Source organism: Lonchura striata, chromosome 11, assembly GCF_046129695.1.
Source record: "Lonchura striata isolate bLonStr1 chromosome 11, bLonStr1.mat, whole genome shotgun sequence".
Lineage (NCBI taxonomy): Eukaryota > Metazoa > Chordata > Aves > Passeriformes > Estrildidae > Lonchura > Lonchura striata.
The window spans coordinates 10,405,272-10,430,164 of NC_134613.1; the positions used below are offsets into that span (position 1 = coordinate 10,405,272).

Genomic DNA, 24,893 nt, shown 5'->3' on the forward strand with positions numbered 1-24,893 from the left:
TTATCACTGGTTAAAGTATATGATCATGGAATATCCAGAGCTGAAGGGCCCCATAAGGATCTTCAAGTCCAGCTCCTGACACTGCACAGAACTGCCCCAGGAGTCCCCTGGGACTGAGAGCATTGTCTAAATGCTTCTGGAATTCTGGCAAGCTTGGTGTGTGACCACTTCCCTGGGGAACCTCTTCCAGTGCCCAGCCACCCTCTGGGTTAATGATGACATTACAGAGGCATTGTTATTTCTAACTGGAGATTATCCTATGTACAATCAATTTCCTGACTTTTCCGGATGGATTCTGTAAGGTTAAGCATCTGGGGCAGAAGCATTCCCCTTCCTGAATGCTTTTTTAAGACAGACTAAAAAACGTGTTCTTTCAATGAGTGAAAAAATGATTGCTGTCTTTAAAAAACATTATTTTCTTCTGGGAGAAAGTTTTATTAATCACAAGTTGATTTTTTTTTTTCCTTTATAATTGGGTGTTATTTATAAAAGTTCTTGAAGTGAATCACAGAATTCTGAACTTTCAAATTCTCTGCAAATAGCAATGAAACTTGCCTTAAGTGTAAATGAGCAACAATTTAAATATTAACTATCAGTTGATATTTCACATTGCTTCCCACATACTCATTTGTAAAACAGTCAAGCTGCAAGCTCTGTATAAATAGCATTTACTTACTGTCATGGTTTAATTGAAAGTTTGGTTAACGCTGGTACACAGGAACTGGTAGTGACTGTTACACTTAGCTCCACTGTGTAGTCTTGAGAGATGACTAAAATTAATGGTGTGCCATTCCTCTAGCCTGAATTATTATAATCCCTATCTAACAGGGATATTATAAAACTGATAATTGTTTTATCATTTTTATCATAATTATTTATCAGCAAAATTGTATTGGCTTGCTTACACATAACTAGAGTGCAGCAAGAACATGTTTACAGAGTTTTTCAGCTTCTGGGAATTTTAAACCATCAGATCCCACAGTGGGTGTATTAAAGATAGTGGCTAACCAGACTCCATTAATATACAAATTAAATTGCCTTGAGTAAAGGAAGAAAATTAGTCTGGAACAATATTTTGCAGTATTTTCTTATCAGTACCAAACTGGGCCATTAATGTCTCTTATACCTTTTTTTTTAAACCTTGTGCAGAGATAGGGATTTGACTGATTATTACAAGAAGCCTTAGGGGGAATAAAACATGTTCTGGGACTAGGGGTTGCTGGCCAATAGTATAATTAAAATCAGAGTTACAGAAAGGTATCTGACAGCCCAGGTGAGCCAAGCATTTAAAATATATTTTGTGTTCATGGAAACCAGGTTCGTCATGCACAAAGTGGCAAATTTGTTTAGATGCAAAATACAGAGAGCAGAGAGCCAGACCTTCTGTTAATGTTCCTTCAGGCCTCCCATGTGCTGCTGCCTCCTCGTGAAGCAAAAGACTCTCAAGTGAGCATTTCTGGATGCTTTACTTATTTATCCTTCTCCTTCTGAATGACAATTAAAATATCTGCTCACTGAAAATCTTGCTGTTCTGTTCCTAATGCCATAATATTCCCTTGAGCTTTCCAGATGCAAACACAGATGATTATGTCAGTGTTCAAGTGACTCCATTCCTGTCCCTGGTGCTTAAATCTTGCCTCAAATCCTCAGTTGCTCCCCTGTAGCTCGGTGAAGACTCTCTGGAGTCAGTGATAGGCAGGAGGAGTTTCACAGCCAACATTACCTGTATGAGGTTTTCAGGTCTTTGCTCTTGTGTTTCAGACTGATGTCTTATTTGTGGAGTTTCTCCTGCTTTAGTGTGCTTTACTGGGAACCAAGCTGTAGTTATGCAGGGGGAGGAGGTCTTTTTGCCCTCCTGTGGTGTTTGCCGTGTGGAGTTCTGCCCCACTTGTGTCAGGCAGTGCCAACCTTTCCCCAGAAGACCTCAAGGAGACTCACCCTTAACTGAATCTCTGTGTTTGCCCTGGTTAATGGATTTGTCTTAATGAGTGCTGTCCATAAGGCAACATCTTTTGACTTAGTGAAATAATTTGTATGACTTTCCCTGGGGCTTCCTACCTGCTGAAATGCTTTCCAGAGCTGTCAGTTCTTGCAGACATGCAGCTTGCCTGCCTGCCTCTGCCTGACAAGAATAGTGACATCAGGTGGCAGTGGGGCCTCAGGGTCAGAATAATACTCAATTCTTTTGTCATTTTTTACTCTTTTTAATTTAACATGGTGTGGAAATTATTGCAGTCTGGGAAGCCTGATAAATGTAAATAATTAATTTACCACTAGGTAGTTGACTAAAATTAAGGGCACAGAGCTATAGATAATGGGCCCAAACTAGCCCAAGATCTATCAGGAGATTCAGTATCCCACCACTGTACTCTGTCTCACAACGTCACTATTGCATTTTTCTTATCTCCCCTCCCTCTGGAAAATGGAGTATATTATTAAAATAAACACTGATAATATTATACTGTTCATTTTTTGTCTTTCTAGTCCACAATAACTAGAAAACCCAAATGTTAAGATTTTGCAGTAAATAAAAGATCTTTTCCAAACTAAATGATTCTGTGATTCTAAGATACCAGGAGACAATACCAGAGACCAGAAATCCCTTTTGTTTTTAACCATAAGACATTATACATGCAATGAGGTAAGCAAGCAGTTTACACCGTGAGCTGCCACATTCATTTTAGGAAGATTAATCTCAGAAAGGAAAGCATATGTGGAATTGGGTCACAGCACTTCACATATTCAAGCTTGTGTAAGATACAAAGTGATCAATCCCCGTAAGATCTTTGTAAAGTGAACAAGGTTTATTATTTATAATAGTAAACAGGCTGGCATTTATCTTTTCAAAGCATGGCAGTGGCATAAAGTATGTTTTAACTTTTGTTGTTTCCAGTTATTTGCATTTTAAAAGCTCTGCTTTGAATCATTATACTTTTCTTGAATTTAATGATTTATGTAAGACAAGATACTTGGAATGTACTGGAATTACAATTCTCAAAGCTAGTGAGGAATGAAAGAGCACGGACAACTTGGAAATTCAGTGTTATTTATGCAGCTGTACATCTACGCTAATATGCAATTATTGAACCTCTAAGTTATTCTTAGTGGAGATGGCAAGATCACAAAGGCCACCTGGCAGGATGGATGCCTGCCTTACTGTCCTGATACCATCAGGAAGTGGCAGCACAACAATGAGACAGCACAGGCACTGAAATATGCCTTCACTGACAGTCTGCCTCAACTTCACTCACACAGAATGGAAGCTTGTTTATTGTGCTGGCGTTAGAAAAGGAGTCTTAGCAGAAGCTGAGGTCAGGTTTAATGAGAGTCACTCTTTGGAGTATCAGCAGTACATGTTTTATTGTAATTATTTCCTACTGGAAGCAAATCTCCTTTCTCCTCTCTCAATTCCTACTCACCCTCCCATACATTTCAGGTTTTTTGTATTATGACAATTACTATTCAATTTTCTCCTTAAACTTGATCCTGGTTCTCTGTACATCACTGAACTCAAAGCATGTTTTCACTGCTCAGTGCCAAAAATGTCAGGGCTCTCTCACATATTTTGTGATGTTTGAGTCTATTCCACTGTATTATCTATTGAGATAATCCTTGCATGGATTGAGAGCAGCTCTTTGTGCTGGACCCAGAGCTTCATCTGCTAGTAAGTGTTGAGGTTATCCTGTGCTCTTTCAGCCCAAGCCAGTCTCAGAGCAGGAGGCAGTGCTGGAGGAGCCTCTTCTGCATATCTGCAGCAGCGCGAAAAGCATATCGCTCTTTCAGCTGTACATGCTTTAAGATCTAGTGCTCGATTTTTTTTCTGGGTTTGGGTGTTTGTTTGGGGTTTTCTAATGGTTTGTGTTGACCATAGTTCTGCTGATAGAACAGGCAGCAGACAGATTTGGTCCTCACTCAGCATTCTTCAAGGACTGTCTAAAGAAGCATCACAATCACTCTCAGAATATTTTACTTAATTTTTATCTGCCTTTATTGTGATTTTACAGAGTGATGTCTTTAAATTTTATTTTTTTTTTTACTTTTGTCAAAGTACATGGTAATACTTCCAGCCCAGTCCCAGGGGGATTGCAGCATCTATGGATCCCACAGGTTCACCGAGACCCGTCCTTCCCTTGCCAAGAGTAACAGTGACACCCTGTGGTAAACTGGGCAGAGGCCGGGCGCCCAATTTCCTTGGTTCCTTTCAAATTTGCCTCCGAGTTTCTCACCCGGCAGGGAGTGTGACAGGAGGAATTCCTGCCCTACACATAGGAGGGCTTCATCAGATTGTCATCCATCTCTTAGTGGAAGGCTTGTCTAATGAGCAGTTTAATTCTTAGATATAGAGAACACTCTGCTCCAGATGGCCAGATGCTCGTGGAGGTGGAACACAAAACAGAAATTGAGAAAAGAAAATTTTGCATTCAGTTTAAATTGATGTTACAGAAATATACTGTTCTTCATTATCATTCATACTGCTTTTCTCTAACATGGCAACAGTCTATTGAACTATATCAGATTGTAATGACAAAGATATCCACAATATAAAGGTATCCACAACACAAAACTTACTACATGAACAACTGCAGGTGGAAGTTAGGGTCATCCTTTCAACTTCTTACTTGCACCATTCCTTTGGTTTGGTTAATGAGTATAAACAGCACAATTGCTCTGTAATTACTGACATCATTCCGATTCCAGCCAAGTCCTCACTGCACAGTACCTTGGTTCTACTGTGTTATCACATGCTAATGTACAAGCCATGTACTCTAGTTAAACATTTTCCAATGAGTTTAACTTACGACATTCAGTATGTGCTACATAGCTGACTGAATAGTATGGTCTGCACACTGCAAGTGTTTTAAGCCTCATGCACGTGAAATAGCTGACAAAAGAAAGATTTTAAATCTTCATGAGAGCAGATGGTCTGCTTTTGGCTGTTTTGGAGGTTTTGTGGTCATGGTTTCTTTAGGTTGGATGTTGTTAGTTTGGGTTTTATATGGGTGTAGGAAGGAGAAAAAAATTAAGAAATATTGGGCAAATATCCCTGTGAAGCTTAATTTGAATCATCTATTATACACAGATTGCCTAAAAAAACTAATGAACATGCAGGAAAGCATGTAATAAATTAGGTTTTGTGTCCTCTGTGCTTGAAATGTAAGGCTATTATGTCTTGTCCTAGTTTATGTATTTGGGTGGCAAGGCAATCTTCTTTAAGCAGTGCAATAAACTGCATTAATCAATGTCTTATTCTTAAAATATTGTTATAAGCAAGTTACAGAAGTGTCTATGGCAAATATTTTAGGTAGAGTTGGATCTATTTCCAAGTGGAGAGATGACTTCCTAAGGCTCTTCCCGGTGCTTCTTTTAGTGAGTTTATGGTTGTGTCAGTGAACTTTGTGATTTAAATAGTATTTTGTGCATACCTAGTATTATACTTTTCCAAGTCTCATTCTGTGCCTCGAGTGCCCCCCACACAAACACTGCCTCACTCCCTTGTTCCTTTTGTGGCCTTGGCAGGCTTGCACTTGGTGCACTAACCCGAGACTCACAGCATGAGCACTACAAAGAAAACACATTACTTCCACTATCAAAAGTGGTGTCCCTGAAGGACTGGAACACAGGAATCCCATTGGACATCAGCATGGGAGGAAAAAGAAAAGGGGCAGCTGTGCTTTCAAGCACTGCTCTTTCCTTCTGTTTGGCTTTACAGGACCTCTGCAGGTCAGCTTCCAGAATCAGTTTCCATTTGGCAAAACCAAGCTTCCATAGCTCGGGGACTGCAGCACTGCCCTCATGGCCTCACAGATGTTCCCCTAGGGGATGCTGTGTCTGGGGAGAGGATTTGGCCCTGACATGTTAAGATGATCAGAGGATACTCTCCCTGAAGGACTCCCTTATCACATGTGAGCACTCCCTGGCAGACAATGCCCACACCTCATGGCTTGGCACTTCAGAGTTTGAAGACACTGCTTGACAGTAGGTCGAGTATCATTTTATTTGGGCTTTTACTTATTTGCTTTAGCTGAGATTTAGGCAAAAAACATTTTTAAGGCAGAAAAAGTCAAATTGGACAGGGTTTCATGTGTTGTTTTATATCTGGATCAATCACACAAGATTTTTACAAGAGAAACAATTCATTAAAGTCATATATATATATATATGTTTCTGATTCCTTGTATGCTCTTCATATCATACCAGATTTTCTTGGGTACAGACTTTCAATTACAGAATTTAGAAATTATTCTGGTTTTAGTCTGTCTCTTTTTGTTTCTTTCTCTGTTATTTTCTTTTTTTTTTCTTTTTTCTTATTTTTTAATAAAATAGCAGTGATAGCTTTTCTACTGCACATGGCTAAATATTTAAGAATAAATAGGAATACATACAGGAAGATTGAATTTTGAAGACAATTCCTGAGAAATACCTACAAGCATTTAATTATCTCTCTTTAGGGAACTGGGCTTTCCCCTTAGCTGCCATTGTAAATATATTTCACAGGACATGGATGATAACAAAGCTGCCTCTGGTATTCCTGGTTTGTATCAGGGAGTATTGGGAGCCAGAGCTGCAAATGCCTGATGTGTCTTTGAGACTGCAATGACGTCCAGCTATTGAGGAAGTGAATATAAACTTAGGTGTTAATCCTGTAAAGATGCATTTACATGATTTTTACACTCTACACTGACTTACTGAAGTTAATGACTGTAAGTTCTTGAAGCAGTTTTCAAAATTCTTTGTTTTATATATGGTGACTCTGTCGACCAGAATGGTTTTTATGGAAGTGATATTTGCCAGTGATTTTCCAACTAAAAATATATTTTTCCAATACTAGCTGAATGAAAGGTCAATTAAGGGCAGTGTAGAGACATCCTATTAATTTATTTAGGTTAACAATACTGTAAATTCTGTAAATTAATATTATTTTTGTATATTAATTACTGTTAATAGTATAAATTAATAGGATTCAGGATAAAGTCTTTTATTTTTTCATGAGGGTTTAACCCTGCATGGCTTACAAACATGAGGAGCAATATATCATGCCATGAATGACAAAGTAAAAACAACATATATTTTTTCCCTATCTAGATAATATGCCACATAAGTGCTGATTTTCATATGTAATCTCATCTGGGAATGGAAATTATTAATGGAAATAATGTGAATGCAAATAGAAATTTGAGTCTGCTAAATTATTAAAGTCTACCTAAATATGATTAATCAATTTTTTTACTTCAATGAAAATTTCTAAGGAGATCATAAACTGCATTTTATTTTACATTAGAATCTCCAGACTAGGTTACATTATCACCTTCTTTTTAGTCTTCAAACCTTTCTAAGTTTTTATCAATATAATGAAGCAAGTCATAGGAACACATGCCTAGTAAAAAATACCCTATATACATCTTTTACTTTGTGTTAACTCCCCTTGGTTATTAATTTTAAAAGGTTACAATACTTAAGACCATGTAACTTGTTTCTTATGTTGTTTATGAATCATCTAAGTCTACAACTACATTATATAACACCACCTAGTTTTCACACACAGGATATTTGCAAACCTAAACAAAGATTTTCTAATGTTGTCTTGATTTTGAAGAGTAGTCTGTTTAGTGCCAATTTTGTCTTCCCAGGAAGTCGATAGTAGAGAAAGTCACTGTAAAAATGTCTATTGATTTCAACTAAGTAATTTGTATCAAGGTGGAGAACCTTGCCAAATTCATATGAAGCAAATGATAGCAACTTGTCTTTTTTTTTTTTTTTTTTAAGGTGGAGGGGTGCAGGTGCATATAAAAGCATATAGCTGCCTGATCAAGCCTGCAAAACTAGAATGCCTTTAGCAAACTAGGTGCCAGCTTCACCAATGTATTACTCCAGTTTTACACAGTGCTAAATTTCCTAACAGCAACTGGAGTGGTGCAGTGGCAAAGCAGCACCTCAGCTCCACAGGCTCACTGCCAGTTATCCAAGAACAGCTTGTATTTACTGCTGTGAGCAAACACCTGTGCAGCAGCAGCAGCAGCAGCAGCAGCAGCAGCAGCAGCAGCATGTCATTTGGTACATGCAGGTAATTGGCATTACAGACTGGAACAACACTGGAGTCTGCCTAGTTAGCCAGGTAAACACTAATCTTTCAGACAAAATCTTGCAGTCATGGTCCAGCTTCTCCCCATCTTGGAACCTCCTGCTTCATTTGGTGGATTTGCTTCTGGAGTTCATCTCTGTCCAGCTTCATTTTTGCTTCTAGAACTTGCCGTAGAGACCCAATGCTCTCATAGATGGCTGCAAACCCTAATTGCAGGTGAGAATTAAATTAGTTCATCATGAGGAACAAGAGTGTCACATCATTGCTATCAGAATGCACTTCCATAATGCCCTGCTTTGCTCTAGGAACACAGCAAAAGTTCTGAAGGAAAATGGGGTGTAACTGTGTGCTGTCCTGATGGCAGCCCAGCTATGGTTGTGCCTGCTCTGGAGAGAGCACTTCTAAACTGGTTGTCACCCCTTATTGCTCTGCTTTTTGCACTTAGTGAAAATCCTTCTTAATGCCACAGGTGTAGCCATTACATCTGCCCCCAAAGTATTTAAACTACTTTGATACAAGCAAAGACATTTTGCATATTACTGTGAGTGGATCACTATCACCACAATTCAGAGTAAAGAACTGGATAACTATGGTCCTACCAGCATTAACTTCAGCTTTCATTTCTTTTATATCTTCATTTATCTCATTCTGAAGTTTGATAATGCGAATATTTATCTTTTCTTCAGTCTGTTTTGCTTCGTGTGCCTCCATGGTTATCTTCTGCATTTCTTCTATTCTCTCAATTTTCTCTGCCATTTGGTTGAATTTCATCTCAATACCTCTCTCACTCATTTCCTGGAGCCGGGAAACAGAGTTTTAATTATTTACTCTGCATGTGGAATAACAGTGGCCTTTTTTAAAATATGAAATAGATACTGATTTATCATCTTTTCGCTGGAATTCAAAATGTAAGCAATTACAATTTTTCATAAGATCATTTCAAATTACTTGATTAGTGTAGGTTAAGATACTGATCTATTTAGCGGTGACCAGATTCATGTAAAGATTCTCAGGTTGTAGATATTACATTTGATATCATTGAAGAGACTTTGGCATATTCTGAGGCTATCTGAAAATCTTACTCAAATAATATCACATCATCTTAGTTATTAATAATGCTCTTGAATGCTTCCTGAGAAGTATTACAGGACATTAGAATGACACTTACAGTGCCTTCCTTAAAAGTCAGTGAGAGTTGATCAATTTTTTGCACAAGCTCCTTTTCAGTCCTTCCATGTTCCTGTTCCAGCCAGCTCCGTGCAGACAAAATCTGATTGCTGAGCTCCTCAACAGCATCTTTTAATCTAGGAGCACAACAGAAATGAGCAGAAACAAAAGAGAAGAACTGGTCATTCAACAGTGACTTTTTTATGAACGTGTTCATAAAAACACAAAATGTCATTTTAATACATTCTTCATACCATATTAAGGTGAGCCTTGAATTTTAAGTATATTAAACTGGATATGGTAACATTGGTTTTGAAAATAAAGGTAAAAGTTCACAGCAAATTTATATGAAACACATTACAAAATTTGAATCACAGTAGATGAAAATTCTTTGTGACACTGAAAACAGAATATGGTCATCCATCCAGATTATAAACTTTATGTCCATATGTATCAAATCTGAGAAAAGATTTGGTCGCCTCTTATTCTGGTGACAATGCTGGTTCCTGCAGCTCCACTTACATTGCCTATACCCACCTCAACTTTACACCAGCCAATTGTGCCAGTGAAGCTGCTTCTTTTCTCCAGTGAATATGTGAAACCTGCTTTGCATGAGGATGGTGATAGGTAGTAAAAAATGAGGATGTGGATGGGTTATACCAGGATTGCTACTGCTTGAAATGCCTGGACAGGAGTTAACATTTGAATTGACTATAAGGACCCCATGTAATATCTGGTAGTACAGAGTATCTAATCACTAATAATGTAGGTATTTCAGTTATATTCATGTTTGAAGCCAGCTTAAAGCAGTAGCACTCTGTGAGTGCTGTGCCTTGCTTCTGGCTTGCTTCAGTTGAACTTTTTCCCCTGCTCTGGACAGCCACCTCCAGCATTCATTGCTTCAGACACTTCTTACAGAAAGGCACCAGGTCACTCTGACAAAAACCCTTAATTGTGCCCTTTAATACAAGTTCTGCCTGAGTACTTAACTAGGAACTTAACATTTCAAAATTGCCTAACCACATCAGGGCAGAATTCTTGGTGAAAGCAAGTTCCTCTTGACCTCTTGACAGCCAACTTTTGTAATATCTGTGCAGCAAACACACATATTCATAGAGGTTCTTGCTTTTATAGGCCTGAAGATTATACCAGTTAGACTGGGAAAACTGAGGCCAGACTGGGAAAACAGAGGCCCTACTCCCAAGGTACATGGCAGCAGCAAGGCTTCCCAAGCACTTACTTAGTGTCCAGAACTTGCAGCTGTTGGTTGCTCTCTTTGTAGGCAATCTTCAGCTTTGCTTCTTGTTGCATTATCGATTGCTCTACTCTGCTCAGCAGATGAGAAATCTGAAACAAATTTCAGAAATCACTATTTTTCAACAGCATTTCAGCAGTTTCATTTGGGGCATTTTCTTAACAGTAGAGGAGGTCTAACAGAGAGCTCACTTTTGCTAACATTTCAAAAATTATTGAATTTGCTTATTTTGCTTTATCATTACTATCATACTATCTCTCAATATGAAAGTATCAGCATGTTGAAAACTGTAAATTTTTTTGCCCTAAATAATGTGAATAGTTTCACCTTGAAAATCTCTGCCTGATCCCCCCTTTAGACAGCTGAATTTGCATGATCCATACATCTCCAAGTTGCCAGATAATCAGAATAAACAAATGCCAAATCAGTCCACCAGTACTGAGGGATGTGCTCCATCACTTTGTGTGTAAGGGCCACTGCAGCGGTAGAAGTGCTGGGTTTAACTACAAAAGATTATTTGTCACCAAAACAACCATCCCACTTTCTCAAAGCATACTGTTCTGGTTCACTACAAGATGCATGGCAACATGCTCCTGGCATGCTGATATACTACACTGAGGCTTCTGAGAAAGGCAAAGTTAATTTTAGCCTTTTTTTTTACCCACCGCAAAATGAAGATGTAAAATACTTTTGTTGACCAAGAAAATGGGAAGGCCTTGAGATGTGACATTAAGGAAAAGGATGCTTCATATCTCCAAGTCTCTGCTTGTATCTAGTGCTCACTTCCATTCTCAAACCCAATGGAAGAGAAACCTGAGAGACAGATTGATGGATTCACAGAACCCAAAGCCAGTTTTGTTTTGCAGACCTTCAAAAATTGTGTTCAAATACACATAGAATCATCTGGGAAGGCCAAAACATACAGCAAGAGATAAAAAGGTTTGCATTGTTGTAGTTTTGTTGAGCAGGTGCCTTTACAAACTATTCCTTTCTACACAGATGCTGCAGGAAGAAATTAAGGACCTTTTCCAGTTAGAGCACTACAGTAATGCATCTAGGTTCCAATGGTCAATGTAATAAAGACTGTGAGCAGATACACCTCTCCATTTGTAAATCTGTGACCTCCCAGGATAATAATTAACAGTATTGGAGACTGTGTGAATTAGACTAGAACTCTTACCTGTACAGGAATTGCCTTTGTCTAAATACCATACCTGTATTTCTGCCTCTTTGATTTTAGATTCTAAGATCAGCTTGGAGGTGTGTTGATCTTTACTTAGACTCTGAAGTCTTTCATAAGTAATTTTATGCTCTGCAGACAGCCTGGCTAACCCAGCATCACACCTGTTTGAATAGATAAAAAAAACAAAGCACCAGCCAAATAGAATATAAGGTCCAGGGTTTTAAAATTACCCATTTCACACTGCCCATTTCTGTGGAATTCCTGGCTGGCTAGGGAAGCAATGTCTTTTGAGACTGCAAGAATGGTAATACATCTCATAGTGTTCAGCAAAGAGCTCCCAAAGAGACCGGAGTGTCAAGTCGTCTGATAAACAAATTCCATTGCTCTTGGCAGTGACATGATATGGGTAGGCTGTCTTATCACTCAGGGAAATCACATCAGAAATGCAAAGATGCAGAATTTCATTTCCGTGTCTTTTTGTAATACTCTAGAAGATATCTGATAAGGTGTATATGCATTCCCCTACATGATTAGTAGCCTAAATAACTGAGGACCATTATTTCATTATTGTAGCTTTGCATTTTTATTTGTGAAATAGTAGTACACAGCTAAAATGTGTAGTTAACAATGTGGGGCAAATTTTATGGTTCTTAGTCTTTATTTAGGTGAATAAATAAATTGTCATTGAAAGCAATGGCAATTTTGTCTCAGAAAAGGCTGTAAAATGAAGTCCTGGAACATAATAATTATTGTTTCCCTTTGTCACATTGGAGCACTTCTTGATGCTGTAACATTTTCAGGGTAAATAAAACATGTGTGTTTTCTGCCAGATTTTAAAAATAATTTGATCAGGTGGATTTCATCTACAGTAATGCATTTAGGGCATTAACTGAGCTGTAAAAATATGAGTACTGTGATTTCAGGAGTAAGACCTCTGTGAAGTATGACTCATAGGGTTTTTTTGGGTTTTTTTGGGTTTTTTTGGTTGGTTGGTTGGTTGGTTTTTGGTTTTGTGGTTTTTTGTTGTTGTTGTTCTTTTTTTTGCTAAGGGAAATATGTAATTATCAGTGTTACCAAATTTGATCTAGGAAACTGATGAGGAACAGACAGCAGTTATAACTTTAGGGAGAAAAAGGCACTAAAATGAAACAAGCTGAGGCATGTTAAGTCATTATCTAAACCAGTGACACACTTTGTCATCTTTTTAGTCACATTTCAGTTTGAAGGCTTTCATTTCAACATGCATTTTCATTGCCTCAGTTACAAGAATTGCCATTATCATTAAACATGAAGGGAAAGTCACAGCTAAAATGACAAAAGGAGCATCTGCTTATTACTGTGATACAGTTTCAATACGAGAATAATCAGTAATGTAAAATAGGCATTATAAAACTTGAGGAAATTAATTTCTAGTGTAGCAGTTCAGCATTGTGAGACCTGTTAGTAGTATCTGCAGGGAGCCTGGCCAGGGTTTACATAGCAGTGAAAAGCTTGTAGGGCTCACAATCAGGCAGCTTCTTTAGAAAGATAAGAGAAGCCAAATCTCTCCATGTCATTACAATCAGAGAGAATCATAGGAATGGAATCATCTTGCATCTTGTCACCAAAAGGTTGTGGTTAAAAAAATGGTTAGTTTTGTTTCTCTGAGGCATGTTAGAAAATATAAAAAGCAACAGCTTTGAAACTACTGAAGCAAAATAAATCAGCAAGCACCTGTGAATGTTTTTGAAGTAAATTAGTGTTGTGGGTTTAATCACAGAGCATTTCTCTTCTTCATGGAATTCAGTTATGTGGTCAAAGGGTTCATGTAGTTCCATGGTAACGGAAACATTAATATTCTGACTATGTGAATTTAATGTCTGCCTGGTATGCATAGATCAGATTATTTTGGTTTATCTTCTATATCTGTTGTATACACTCACAAACATGATTGGTTTTGACCTGGAAGAAAATATTAGTGTTCAGCATCAAGGAAATCAAAAGACAAGTAGTTGCTCCATTCAGTATCTGTGGGATAGATCAAATGAGAACTGCCAGAACTCTGCAGCTGGCTGCTATATGCATATGTTGTAATGGTATAGAGAGAGTTTTTAATGTTCCTGGTTTATTACAACAGGAGATGTTCCAATTAAAATGCCAGTGTTTCAGTGAAAAACAAGTAGCTGGAGAACAGGTAGTGAAAAGCAAGTTGCAATGCCCATGGGGGCACTGGGCAAGAGCAGCAGAGCTGGTGGATTGTGCTGGCCTGGGGCAGGAAGCCCAGAGCTGCCCTCGTGGTGCCACCTCCCACACAGCATGGGCCAGGGAGCAGCACATTTACTGCTCCTGGGGAGATTGTCAGTGTGGTGCAGCCCAGATGCATCAGACTCATAATCTGTGCAGCAGGAAAATCTGCCTACGTGTAATGAGTCCAGGTTGTCTGAAATGAATCAGTTCTATAATGTAGATAAAAAATTCATCTATATATGCAAAGTAGGTCCAATTTGAACACACATAGTTGCCATATCTCCGGATGTTTCAGCTCTCAGGAAGCTTTTATGAAGAGCTATTGCTATCATTCCAACCAGGCTGCTGGATTTAAACTTTCCATACAAATGCTCATTATCCACAAGTAATTCTCTAAATAAATGATAAGGCACTAATGAATTTTATGATCTGTTATCACTAGAAAAAGAATTGGTAAATATGTATAATATAAAATTGACAACATAAGAGAAGGAGGCTGGAGAATATGATCTACTGGCATCGACCTAATTTTCTGCTAATGCATTGCTAAAATTTATAGAGATTATATTTTTTCTTAAAGTTAATAATAATGGTGATTTTTAGCAATAATTCAGGGCTGTGATAATGCTTTACAAATTCACCAGTAAACTGTGCTTATTGAGAAAAGATCCAGAGACATGAGCTGTAATGTGTAGTCTGTCACCTTCTGATAGCAGTATTAGTTGATTCTGTGATGTGAGTGAGGTATGTTGGAATCTCACTCCTGCAGAGCAGTTGGGAGTGTGGTTTGGGGCTGTGCTCCAGAAATGCATGTGCTTGTAGGGATCCTTTGTTCCCATCATTAACAGCACTAGCCCTTGAGAAATAATGAGATAGTTGTTTTATGATATATTGACATGTTACAGAACAGTTGGTGTTAGGAAATAAACACCCCTCTCTCCAATATGGAATTTGAATAGGATGTTTAGTATGCATGAAATTACTGGAACTGAAATTTGAGTTATGAGATGACAAAGGGCTCATGCTTTGGGATTTACTTTCTAAACTGATTCCCACTGTCCTTCTGCATGCTGCCAGCCTGGAGCAAACACAGGACTCAGAGCTACTGCAGCCTGAGCCTCTCAGTGTACCTTTGCTGTGGCTGAAAGCTGATGCACAGGAAGTTGGTAACCCACACTACCTTGATCGTGTTTCTCATGTTTTACTCTGAACTCATCTGAAAGCTAGCAACACTAGAGGTAAAATTACATTGAGTGAGTAAAGTGTATTTTATATAAGGAACATTTGCTAAAGCAATCAGAAGGTGTTCATCTCAGGGAAAGTCTCTGTATTGTGCCAAAGGCAAAACAAACCACTGTCTTGACCATAATCTCCAGTTAGTGCTACAATCATTATTCACTGGAACACTAATTTCAAAGTAGAATGTTCGTAAATAAAGGCAAATGGCTTTCTCTAATGGACCACTGCTTTAAATTGTTTTCTCATAAAAGGAAGAATTTTTTTTTTCCTCATTCAGGGATTTTTTTTTAAGAGAACATGCTGAATAGAAGCATAGAATGCAGTATGGAAGGTAGCAGTTAAAGGGCAATAAACTGATTATCTTACAGGAACGAATACAAATAACCTGCATTCATCACACAGTCTGACATAAGGCACATGGGTATAATCTCATTCAATTTGCAGATAAACTGCAACCCAGTCACAGCACAAGGGTGGTGCCCTAAGGAAATAAAGGAAGAAGCCCTGGCACAGCTGTGCCCATCCCCACCCTCTCACACCGAGTGCTTGGGCCAGGACAGGGCCCTGCAGTGGCACTCATGCCAGCACAAGTTTCTTCTCTTGAGTTCCCTGACTTAGGACAAAGGCACCACATTTTGCCTCCCAAGGTGTCAGTAACAGTGCTGCTCCATATAGAACCCCTCTCAGGATGTAGTATGATCTCAAAGTATTTTTATAGAAAGAAGCAGGAAGATCTAAGCATGTACATTTTGGGGGGACTTCTCAGCAGGATATATATGTGTATGTGTATCTCTCTATAGGTTTTTTCCCATCAATTTTTTGATTTGAAAAAAATAAACTAGTTCATTTGTGTTTGCTAAAGAATAGTGCATAACTTAATAACTATTTAATTTTTTTTGAGACCTCTAAATTATCTTCTACAAAATGGGCAAGCATAAATCCACCGAAGTTACTACCCAAGAAGCTGTAGGCCAGGTTATGTCCTTTTCCTGTAGCTATACACATCTTCTGTCTTTTGTGTTCAGCTTTACAGGCACTTCAGCAAATGTTGTGCTGGGGCTTGTAAATGTGTCATTGATGGCACAGCTGAAGTCTGTGTGGCCGCAGAATTGTAAGCAGGAGCTTTGGGCAGCCTGTGAAACCTCTGTCACTGTACAGTTTTCTGTTCCTTATGTGTCATGTAGCCCATGTGGGATTTAATATGGCTAACCGCTAACTGAATGTGCAGATTTTTACTTCTGAAATATATGCAAAAATGTGCAACTGTTTTGTTCTTCACAAGTGCAGATTGTTCCATGCTGCCTTTATAATTGTGCTAATTAACGTGTTTCAAAGACACGAGTCTAACCACAGCACTTTTTAAAAGCTGAACCAAATCCAATTTCCCAGGGAATTTGAAATAATTTATTTAGAACTAATTTCAGGAATCTTAGGAATTAAGGGTGATGTTGTCCAATTTAATATGTAATACTGGAAGGCAAAGTGTTATTATTCATTTTCTTGAAAATGCAGAGCAAAATTATCCTTGGGATTTTGCCAAAGTTTAATTCAACCCATTATCATTAATACTTTGGGATTAAAAAAGATTAGCTAGCCCCCAAAACACAGTTCCCATGGGGACTTTTACCTTGCTACTCTTCCCCGAAGATCTCCTAGGCCAGAAAGCTGCCGCATTTCAAGACTCTTCAGGGTAGAATTTGTTCCATAGCTGAGATTGTCTCTGACACGAATCTGTTCCTGCAGCATCTACAGAACATTCATATGCAAATAAAACCCCAGTATGTCACATTTAATGTACACTTTAAATGTCACTCATTATTTTTCAGTAACTCTGTCTTTGTCAAACCAAGACAAACTCAGTATCCTCAGATACCATTTTATTATTGCTTTTTTCAAAGCTTTGTCTTGTAATGTACTAAACCAGATATCTTTTAGGTATTCTATTATTTCTTATTATTAGTGTCCAATCTGCACACAACTATCATAATATATATAAAGCATAACTTGACAGTGAAATGGAGACTTAAATTTTTTTTTCTCCTTTCATTTTCCCCACCACACCCCTGTTGTTCACTGCAGCAGAGGTCAGACATGAAGTCATGTGTCTGCCTAGGATTAGGTCACAAAAATGAGCACTTGGGTTTGGTTAATTCATGTCGTCAGTGAGTCGGAAGGGAAAGAAAGTTTATTATAGAGCAAAGGCATTTCCTAGTGTTTATACAGCACAGCCTTTGGACTGAAGTTGAGCTGGGTATTAGTGTCACATTAATTCATTTTTTCAAGATTTTCCAGTGCAGCTTTTGAAAGCAAGCTTATTAGATCCACAAAGGCTCCTGTGTTTATATGCTAATATCCTGTGCTATTTTCATAGCCACCGAAAGAATTATGTAATTTGCAAACACTTTTTCAAGTTGTAAAAACAATTTATAAGCTTACAGGATCTTCAGACCTTGTCTGACCTTTACGTATCCCGTGGTAAACTTTGTTAGGAAATTAGCAGCAATAAGTAGCTGAGATGGCGTTAGTGCTGTGCAGCATTCTTGCCATACCTCGATGTCCCGATTGAGCTGCCTCACTATCGCAGTAATGTTTCGGATGTGCTCCTCCAGGAGTTGCCTTGCCAACCGGTCACCCCCCCCTTTGTTCTGCATTCTGTGCAGCGTGGAAACAATGTCCTCCTTAATGCGAAAAGCGTGTTCCACAAGAGCCGCTGTTGTTTTCTCATGGCTCAGGATTCTGTCCTCCAGTTGATCCACCAGGCTGGCCGATGCCAGCGGGACCGCCGTCAGTGCCTGGCTGTGCAGCGGGATGTTTCGGACCCGTCTGGAGGGGGGGAATAGCCACATCTTGTTAAGTTCTCACACAAAACTCTGCGATGCCTTTGCACTGGAGACAGTGTGACACTGCCTGAGTAGGACAGTGATGGGGAGAAGCCCCAAAATACACCCAGAGAGAGTGCCCACTGCTACCCACAGATAAATGGGTGCTGTGCTGGCTGCCGTGTGTCTTGTACAAAGGCAGGTCAGGCTTTTCTTCATGGCCTTTAAGGAAGCTTACAAAAGCATGGGATCTTAAGGAAAGGACACTAGCATAATAAAAGTAGTTACAAATCGGAACTATAATTTGATTAAGAGTCCAAATTCAAACCCTTCTACTGAGTTTCAAAAGTAATGTTATTTGTCTTTACAGTTTTCAGGCTTAATCAAAACTGTAACAGTTGAAGGTGGGTATTGAAACCAGATCAGAATTTAAAAGGAGTAGCTTGTGTCAATCCCTTTTCTGTCTCTATAGCTAGCCTGTAATACCACACAGAAGCTTGTTCACCTGCAAACTGGACAGGAGCATATGTGTGCATGGAAACTGAGGTGAGACCAAATTTATGACAAGCTTCTCATAGGCTTAGAAGTTAAATTTCCCCCCAGTTTAGCTTACATTTGGGTACCTTCAATAATTATCTAGATTTTTGAAGAGTGCTCTGCATTATATAGCTCACATAGAAAGCAGTGGAGCTCATGGGTGCTGAAAGTAATAAAATGAGGCTGGTAATGCATGCAACCTTTTCCTGCTACTATATTCTGTAAAGAATAACAACATTTTCAGAAGCATAAGTGGAGGATACAAGTTCAACCCCACTTCAGAAAAGGAGATATTTTTCCTAGGAACTCTTATTTACTGTGTATTTTCATGTTGTTTCCTGTTAATGAGCCAAATTAGCAGTTCAGTTTGACCATGGCTGTGGAATCCTTTGAACCCTTCAGGGAAATCCCCAGGGCCTTGCCCTGGAAGAATATACCATAATTTTCTCCACCCAGGCTGAAAGAGAGGACTTATTGATAGAAATGTATGAGGATTCCAACAAAGGTCACTTTTGGCTCTGTGTTTTCACAACTCATTCCATGCTATTTGAACACTGGCTAGAGTGCTCTTGGACTTCTAGTCAATGAGATTTAAGCTATGGAATTTCTTTGGGAAATAGCTAAGTAAAAGCTTAGTAAGGGCTTGTAATTTGGGCTATGATTTGAATGTTTATGGTATTTCACTTTGCATTGTACATTAATGACAAAATCCCTGGTCACAGCATTACTGTATATAGGGAATTAAGAAATACGTAATACTCTGCATTATGAAGATTTTTGGTTTTTTATTCCAGACTGTACCTTTCAGAAGTGGCAAGAGTTGGGAAGATTGGGCTTCGGTGGGCCATTCTCTGGTCAATAATTTATGTCTGTTGAAAAAGTACAAATTGAATTATTGAATAGCTTATATCTGGTACTGAAATGTCGTAAAGCTTTTGCTTTAAGTGCACCTTTAAGTTAAGTGTAATATTATGCTGACACTGGTGATCTTGGCATCCAAATATTGCTAATGCAACATATGCAAACAAAAATTAATACAAACGAATGAAGACTAAAAACTGCTAAAAAGCTTTTTATAGTGAAAATTATACTCTTGAAAAGACAACGTTGACAGCCTTGAAACTGAAATCTGCTGTTGACCCACAGAATTACTTTGGCAGGGCAGAGGTAAACAAAGTTATTGTCCCTAATCTTCTACTGGTCTCTGACATCATTAATCAATCAATAATAAAGTAAGGTCTACAGGATGATCATAAAACTTAAGAAAATATTGACTGGAGAATCAAATACAAGTGTTTCATGACAGCAGATTATTAGGGGCAAGATTTTTTTTTTCATAAAAGTATTAGCAGTAATAAATGTAAATAAAATGTGTGACATCAGCATAGTTTGTCAAAATTGAGTCTTATATTAATTTGTCTTCATATCTAAATAACCACACTTTATGTTGTAAGTAAATTCTTCTGTGTTAAGAATATAAAGTCTGGTTTTAATTTTTAGACACAGCCAGCCAGACTGTGACAGACATTGCAGCAGAGTAGGTCTATTAAATTGCTTCAGAAAGAGATTTTAGTGTCTTACTGAGACCAGTACCTGGCTCAGCAGCTTTGTCCACTGACAGAAATTAATGAAAAATAGATTAGCCTCAATCAAATCGAACTAATCTCCTCTGCATAAAACAAAATACATTTTTAAGTATAAAGAGAAGTAGTATGGCCTGAGCCTGATCTCCTTGGGAACCTAAAATCCTCACTACAAAATAAAGGCAGATGTATGAAAAAAAGCTTACAATTGCTGATGAAATCCTGTGCAATGTGAGAAAGATAGGGTTATGGAAATACATTAGTCAAATATCGATAGTGAAGAAGCAATAGGGCTACCCTCTGAGATCTCAAAATGCAATGCATGTTTGTGCTTTAGAAATGTATGAAAGCACTGCCTGAAAGGAGAGAGCAAACATTGTCACAGTGTGTGTGTCCTATTTATAGCACAGTGCTTCAGAAACTACAAATTAGAAAAAAAAAACAGTTTTAAGAGAAGCTGGGTTGCTGAGCAGCAGTGACACCAGACAGGAATTCAGGAGGTCTGAATTGAATTCCTTGCTCAGTCTCTGATCCTGTTGACTTTGGACAAGTTATTTCTGTGACTAATCACTCAGTTTCCCTATATGTAAGAGAGATAACCATACCTACCTCCTTGTTTAGGTTCTTACATGGCTATAAGCAAAAAGCACAGTATAAGAGCTGGAGGTCATTGTGGTGACTTCTGCATTCAGAGTCCTGCACAGATACTGAATGTCCAGTTCTGCAGTCTGCTCCTCACACTCGTCATTTCCCAGCTGCTGGATTTTTAAGGAATGCCAGCACTCTGCAAGGGGTCCCTCCTGGTCACACCACCAGACTGCAGCAGGTCACGTCACCAGGCACCCAGTTCTCAGTGGCCTGAGATCTCTGGGCTTTAACACATTTTAACCATCTTGATGCATTGAAGCTTTTAAGCACAATTTAGCTGTAAACACAGGAATTATCCCACTGATTTGGGAAGAGTTATGTGCACGCAGCAGCAAAGCACTGGATCCTACCTAGAAAAACAAAGAACAAATATTTAACTCTATACATCTGGCATCATCTTAGTGAAATTTAGTGAAATACACCTTAAAAAACCAGCCAAACAGTGCTTTAGTCTCACAGCCTTCAGTACTCATCTATTATCAGTTGGAAAATAATGTTTGCAGCAAGCTAAGCATAGGTTTGTATGAAGTCTTAACTCTTTCTGCCAGTCTACCATAAGAAATGCAGCTAAATGTAAATATCTGGAGTAAGTGTGGCTATGAAACAGAAGTTACACAAATGAACTTCTCATTCATTTCTCTGTGCTCAGTATGCAGTGAAGCATCTCATCAGATACCAGATTTCTTGATCTGATCCAACATCCAGAAAGGGTCTAAGACTTTGGCAGTTGTACAAAACTTTCTGCAGTTTGGAGATATTTGCAATTAACAAATAGGTGTCAGAACTAATGGCAAATTCCTTTTCTATGAGTGTAATGCCAACTTACACTAGTAAATAGAAACCATAAGATGTTCTATAAGAGGAGTATAATTTCATGTGGCTCTTTCAATGGCAATAAACTGGGGTCAAGTAAGATACCAGTTAAAATACTGGTTACAGGTGCTTGATTTTATTTTTTAAATAATGTTGTTTCCTGCTTGATACTTCTATAAGCAATTTAAGTCATGATGTAGTAATCCAATAAATTTGGGTTGACTGATTTAAGTTGTTGAATATTCCAAATATACTTGTCACATGGATAAGATACAAGTTTTTTCCTATTTGGAAATTATATGCCTGATTACCAGAAATAACAGTTCACTTGATACTTAAGGCAAGTTTTCCATACAAATGTGCAGTGCTTCCTTAGTGTTTCTTTAAATCACTCACATAAGATGTGTAAAATCTTGGGGGAACAAAAACAACATCCATGGGATGTGATGAAGAGATAGTTGTAACAATGCGCAGTTCACTCCTTGCTATTTGTGCTGTGGTATCCCTTCCCCACTTCTCAGACTGCCTTGCATGTTTATTTTCTATGGACTCTCCATTTCTCCTGTTTTGAATGATAATCATACCTGTAGTGTTTGGTTTCCCATCTTCCATTATAATCTACAACTAATGCTGTAATGTCTGCGCACCTCAGAGTGTTTTTCACATTCATTCTCACAATATGCCTGTGAGGTAGGAAGCATTATTATCCCTGAACATACAATTTCCTTCTATTGCTGGTAGGGAAGTGAAGCACGAGGCGGGCTATGTGACTTGCCACAAGTCACACGGGAATCAAAGGCAGACTGAAATACCTGCCTCGGCAAACACTTTAATCACTCTTTCCTTCTTAAAATAGAAACCGCTTTGGTTGCTGCACAGGGAGCGTGTGACGGCACCGCCCCGGGAGCCGCCAGATGCTTCTCAGCGTTACTCTGAAGTGCGCTGGGGCAAAGCTTCGGAGTAAGCGAAAAAGTGCCTGTGCTGCAGCTCAGCAAAGGGATGGGTCGGAGCCCGGCGGCTCCGGAGAGCCAGAGCCGTGCCGAGCCCCTGGGCGCGGCTGTGGCACTCGTGAACACGCGCGGCGCGGTGCGAGCCGGACGGGCTCCCCCGGCAGAGCGGTGACCGTGCCCGGGGCTCCGAGCCAGGCCGGGGGCTCCGAGCCAGGCCGGGGGCTCCGAGCCAGGCCGGGGGCTCCGAGCCAGGCCGGGGGCCCTCTGGAGAAATAGGTGCGATCGCCCCGGTGCCGGCCCGTGCCGAGCCGCCGTGAGCGGGGGGATCGCGGCGGAGCGATCTGCCCTGCCCTGCCCTGCCCTGCCCCGCCCTGCCCTGCCCTGCCCTGCCCGCGCATCGGCCCCACCGGGGGTCCAGGCCCCGCGGTTCGGGGGTCTCCGGTGGGCGCGGCGAAGGTTGCGGCGACACGGGTGTATGACAGCCGACAGGACACCGCGGTGCAGACACCACTCTACGGCCATGCAACACGGGGGACAGAGCCGGGACAGCCTCTGCGCTCACTCACCGGTGCTGGCTCAGGGCAGGGCAGGGCTGCCCGCCGCTTCCGCGCATCCCCGCCGCCGGCCGAGCCCCGCTCCGCTCCGGGCGCGCTGCCGCCGCGGGAGCGGCCGTTCCCGAGCGCCGTGACCGCCGGTGCGCAGCCGGGGCTCCGTCCGCCCGCCCTCCCGGCCGGCTGCGCGGAGAGGATGGGATGAGATGGGATGGGATGGGAGCGGAGCGGCCGCCGCAGGCCGGGCTGCGGGAGCGGTTGCCAGGACGCCGTCACCATGGGAACGCGCTGCCGCCCTGGCGGGGGGAGCCCTTCGCATCGCCCCCTCCTCGCAGCTATTCCGCGGCAGTGCCCGATCCTGGGGAAGCGGGGAGGGACGGGAAGGGCCCCGCAAACAGCGGCGCTCCCTGCGGCACGGGGGGCGAGCGGCGGGGACGGAGCGGGGGCCGCGCCGCGCCTCCCGCGCCAGCAAACGCCGGCCTCCAGACAGAAAGTTCGGTGGTGACGAACAGCGGTGACTCGGAGTTTCTGGTGGTGCAGAGGAGCCGAGAGTATGACCGAAAGCATGGGTTTTTCCAGAGCCTGTATCAAATCCTGTCAGAACACATTATTAAAATCAATGACAAATATTAGTCTTGTTTATAAAGTTTCCATGTTACATTTTCAAACAAGAGCTAACATGCAGCTTCAGTAAAACTTCATATATCACAGCAAATAAGATCCATCTGCTTGCACAGCAGAGGCGTGTCAGCTAAGAGAAAGTATAACTGGAAAAAACAAAGTCCACAGAGGGTGTGTCTGCCTTCACTTTTGTTCCCTGCTTGTGTCATTCCTTGGACTTTCATACAACCACCTTGGGTAAACAAAGTGTAAATGAAATCTGAGAAGAAGAAACTGCATCAGCTCACTCTGAAATAGCAGGTTGCCTCTGATTTTAGTTAAAATTCATGTGACATCCCATACTGTTGTATAGGAAATCCATTCCAGGACTAAGGATTTGATAGGTGTGAAGGATAAAAGGATTACACCATGCACATGCTATTGTAAAAAGCAAGGTGGAGTCTGAAACTAGATTGACCTATTTATTATAAAGTAGTTCCCACATCAAAGGATCAGGCCAGAGAGAAAACTTGCCATAGGTGCTTAGAAAACTATGAACTGGGAGTCAAAAGACTGTAGGATAATCCAGTTTAGAATGAATCCCAGGAGAACCCTTGTCCAACCTCCTGCTCCAAGTGAAGTGATTGATGAGGCCAAATGCAGTTGTTCAGGGTTTTACCCAGCCTGCTCTTGAAAACCTCCAAGGATAGAGTCTGTCCAGCTTCAGTGGACAGCCTGCTCTCATGCTTCTTGGCTGCTGAGGAAAGAACATTTTCTTTATGCCTAGTCCGAACCTCTCCTGTTTACATTTATATTGTTGTCTTCCCACCAGATGCCACTACGAAGAGTCTGAATTTGCCATCTTGATGACTTCATCATAGATACTGGAGGGCCCTGCCAGGTCCCCCAAAGCCTGCTTTCATCAGGCTGAGCAAGCCCTGCATCCTCAGGGACCCAGCTCCCAACCATTTCACTGGCCTCTGCTGACCTTGCTCTAGTTTCCTGATGTACACAGTGTATTTCCTGACCTGGCAAACATCTAGACTAACTTCATGGCCCTGTGTAGTTTTTGTGCACCTGTCTAGAGGTTTTTCCTTGCTAAAGGACTGCCCAGTGTTTTCTTGAATATGTATGTCTGCAGAGTAGGGCTTGAAAGCAAACTGTTTGTTAAAGCAAATAAACTGAAGTTGTTTTAATTTAAAAACATAACATTTGTACCTCCTACTGCAGTCTATAAAATAA

At 40.3% G+C, this 24,893-nt stretch overlaps 1 protein-coding gene across 1 annotated transcript; it reads right to left on the reverse strand.

Annotated features, from left to right (window-relative positions):
* Positions 1 to 3,962: 3,962 nt before the first annotated feature.
* On the reverse strand, positions 3,963 to 23,448 carry FAM81A (family with sequence similarity 81 member A). Its single transcript, XM_021532029.3, has 10 exons — positions 23,067 to 23,448; positions 20,699 to 21,087; positions 19,308 to 19,375; positions 17,700 to 17,973; positions 16,778 to 16,896; positions 11,717 to 11,846; positions 10,488 to 10,594; positions 9,249 to 9,384; positions 8,680 to 8,875; positions 3,963 to 8,286 (listed from the first exon to the last, which is right to left on the reverse strand). Exons 3-10 carry the CDS (start codon positions 19,352 to 19,354, stop codon positions 8,147 to 8,149), a joined length of 1,149 nt encoding a protein of 382 aa, XP_021387704.1. The 5' UTR covers positions 19,355 to 19,375; positions 20,699 to 21,087; positions 23,067 to 23,448; the 3' UTR covers positions 3,963 to 8,146.
* Positions 23,449 to 24,893: the final 1,445 nt, after the last annotated feature.

What these genes read in the sequence shown, in the direction of transcription:
- FAM81A (XM_021532029.3), bottom strand. Translation starts at nt 19,354, where the DNA reads ATGGCCCACCGAAGCCCAATCTTCCCAACTCTTGCCACTTCTGAAAG. An exon ending in ACTCTTGCCACTTCTGAAAG is followed by an intron (nt 17,974 to 19,307) that starts GTACAGTCTGGA and finishes CCCCCCCTCCAG; the next exon opens with ACGGGTCCGAAACATCCCGC. An exon ending in CTTCGGGGAAGAGTAGCAAG is followed by an intron (nt 11,847 to 16,777) that starts GTAAAAGTCCCC and finishes CTATTCAAACAG; the next exon opens with GTGTGATGCTGGGTTAGCCA.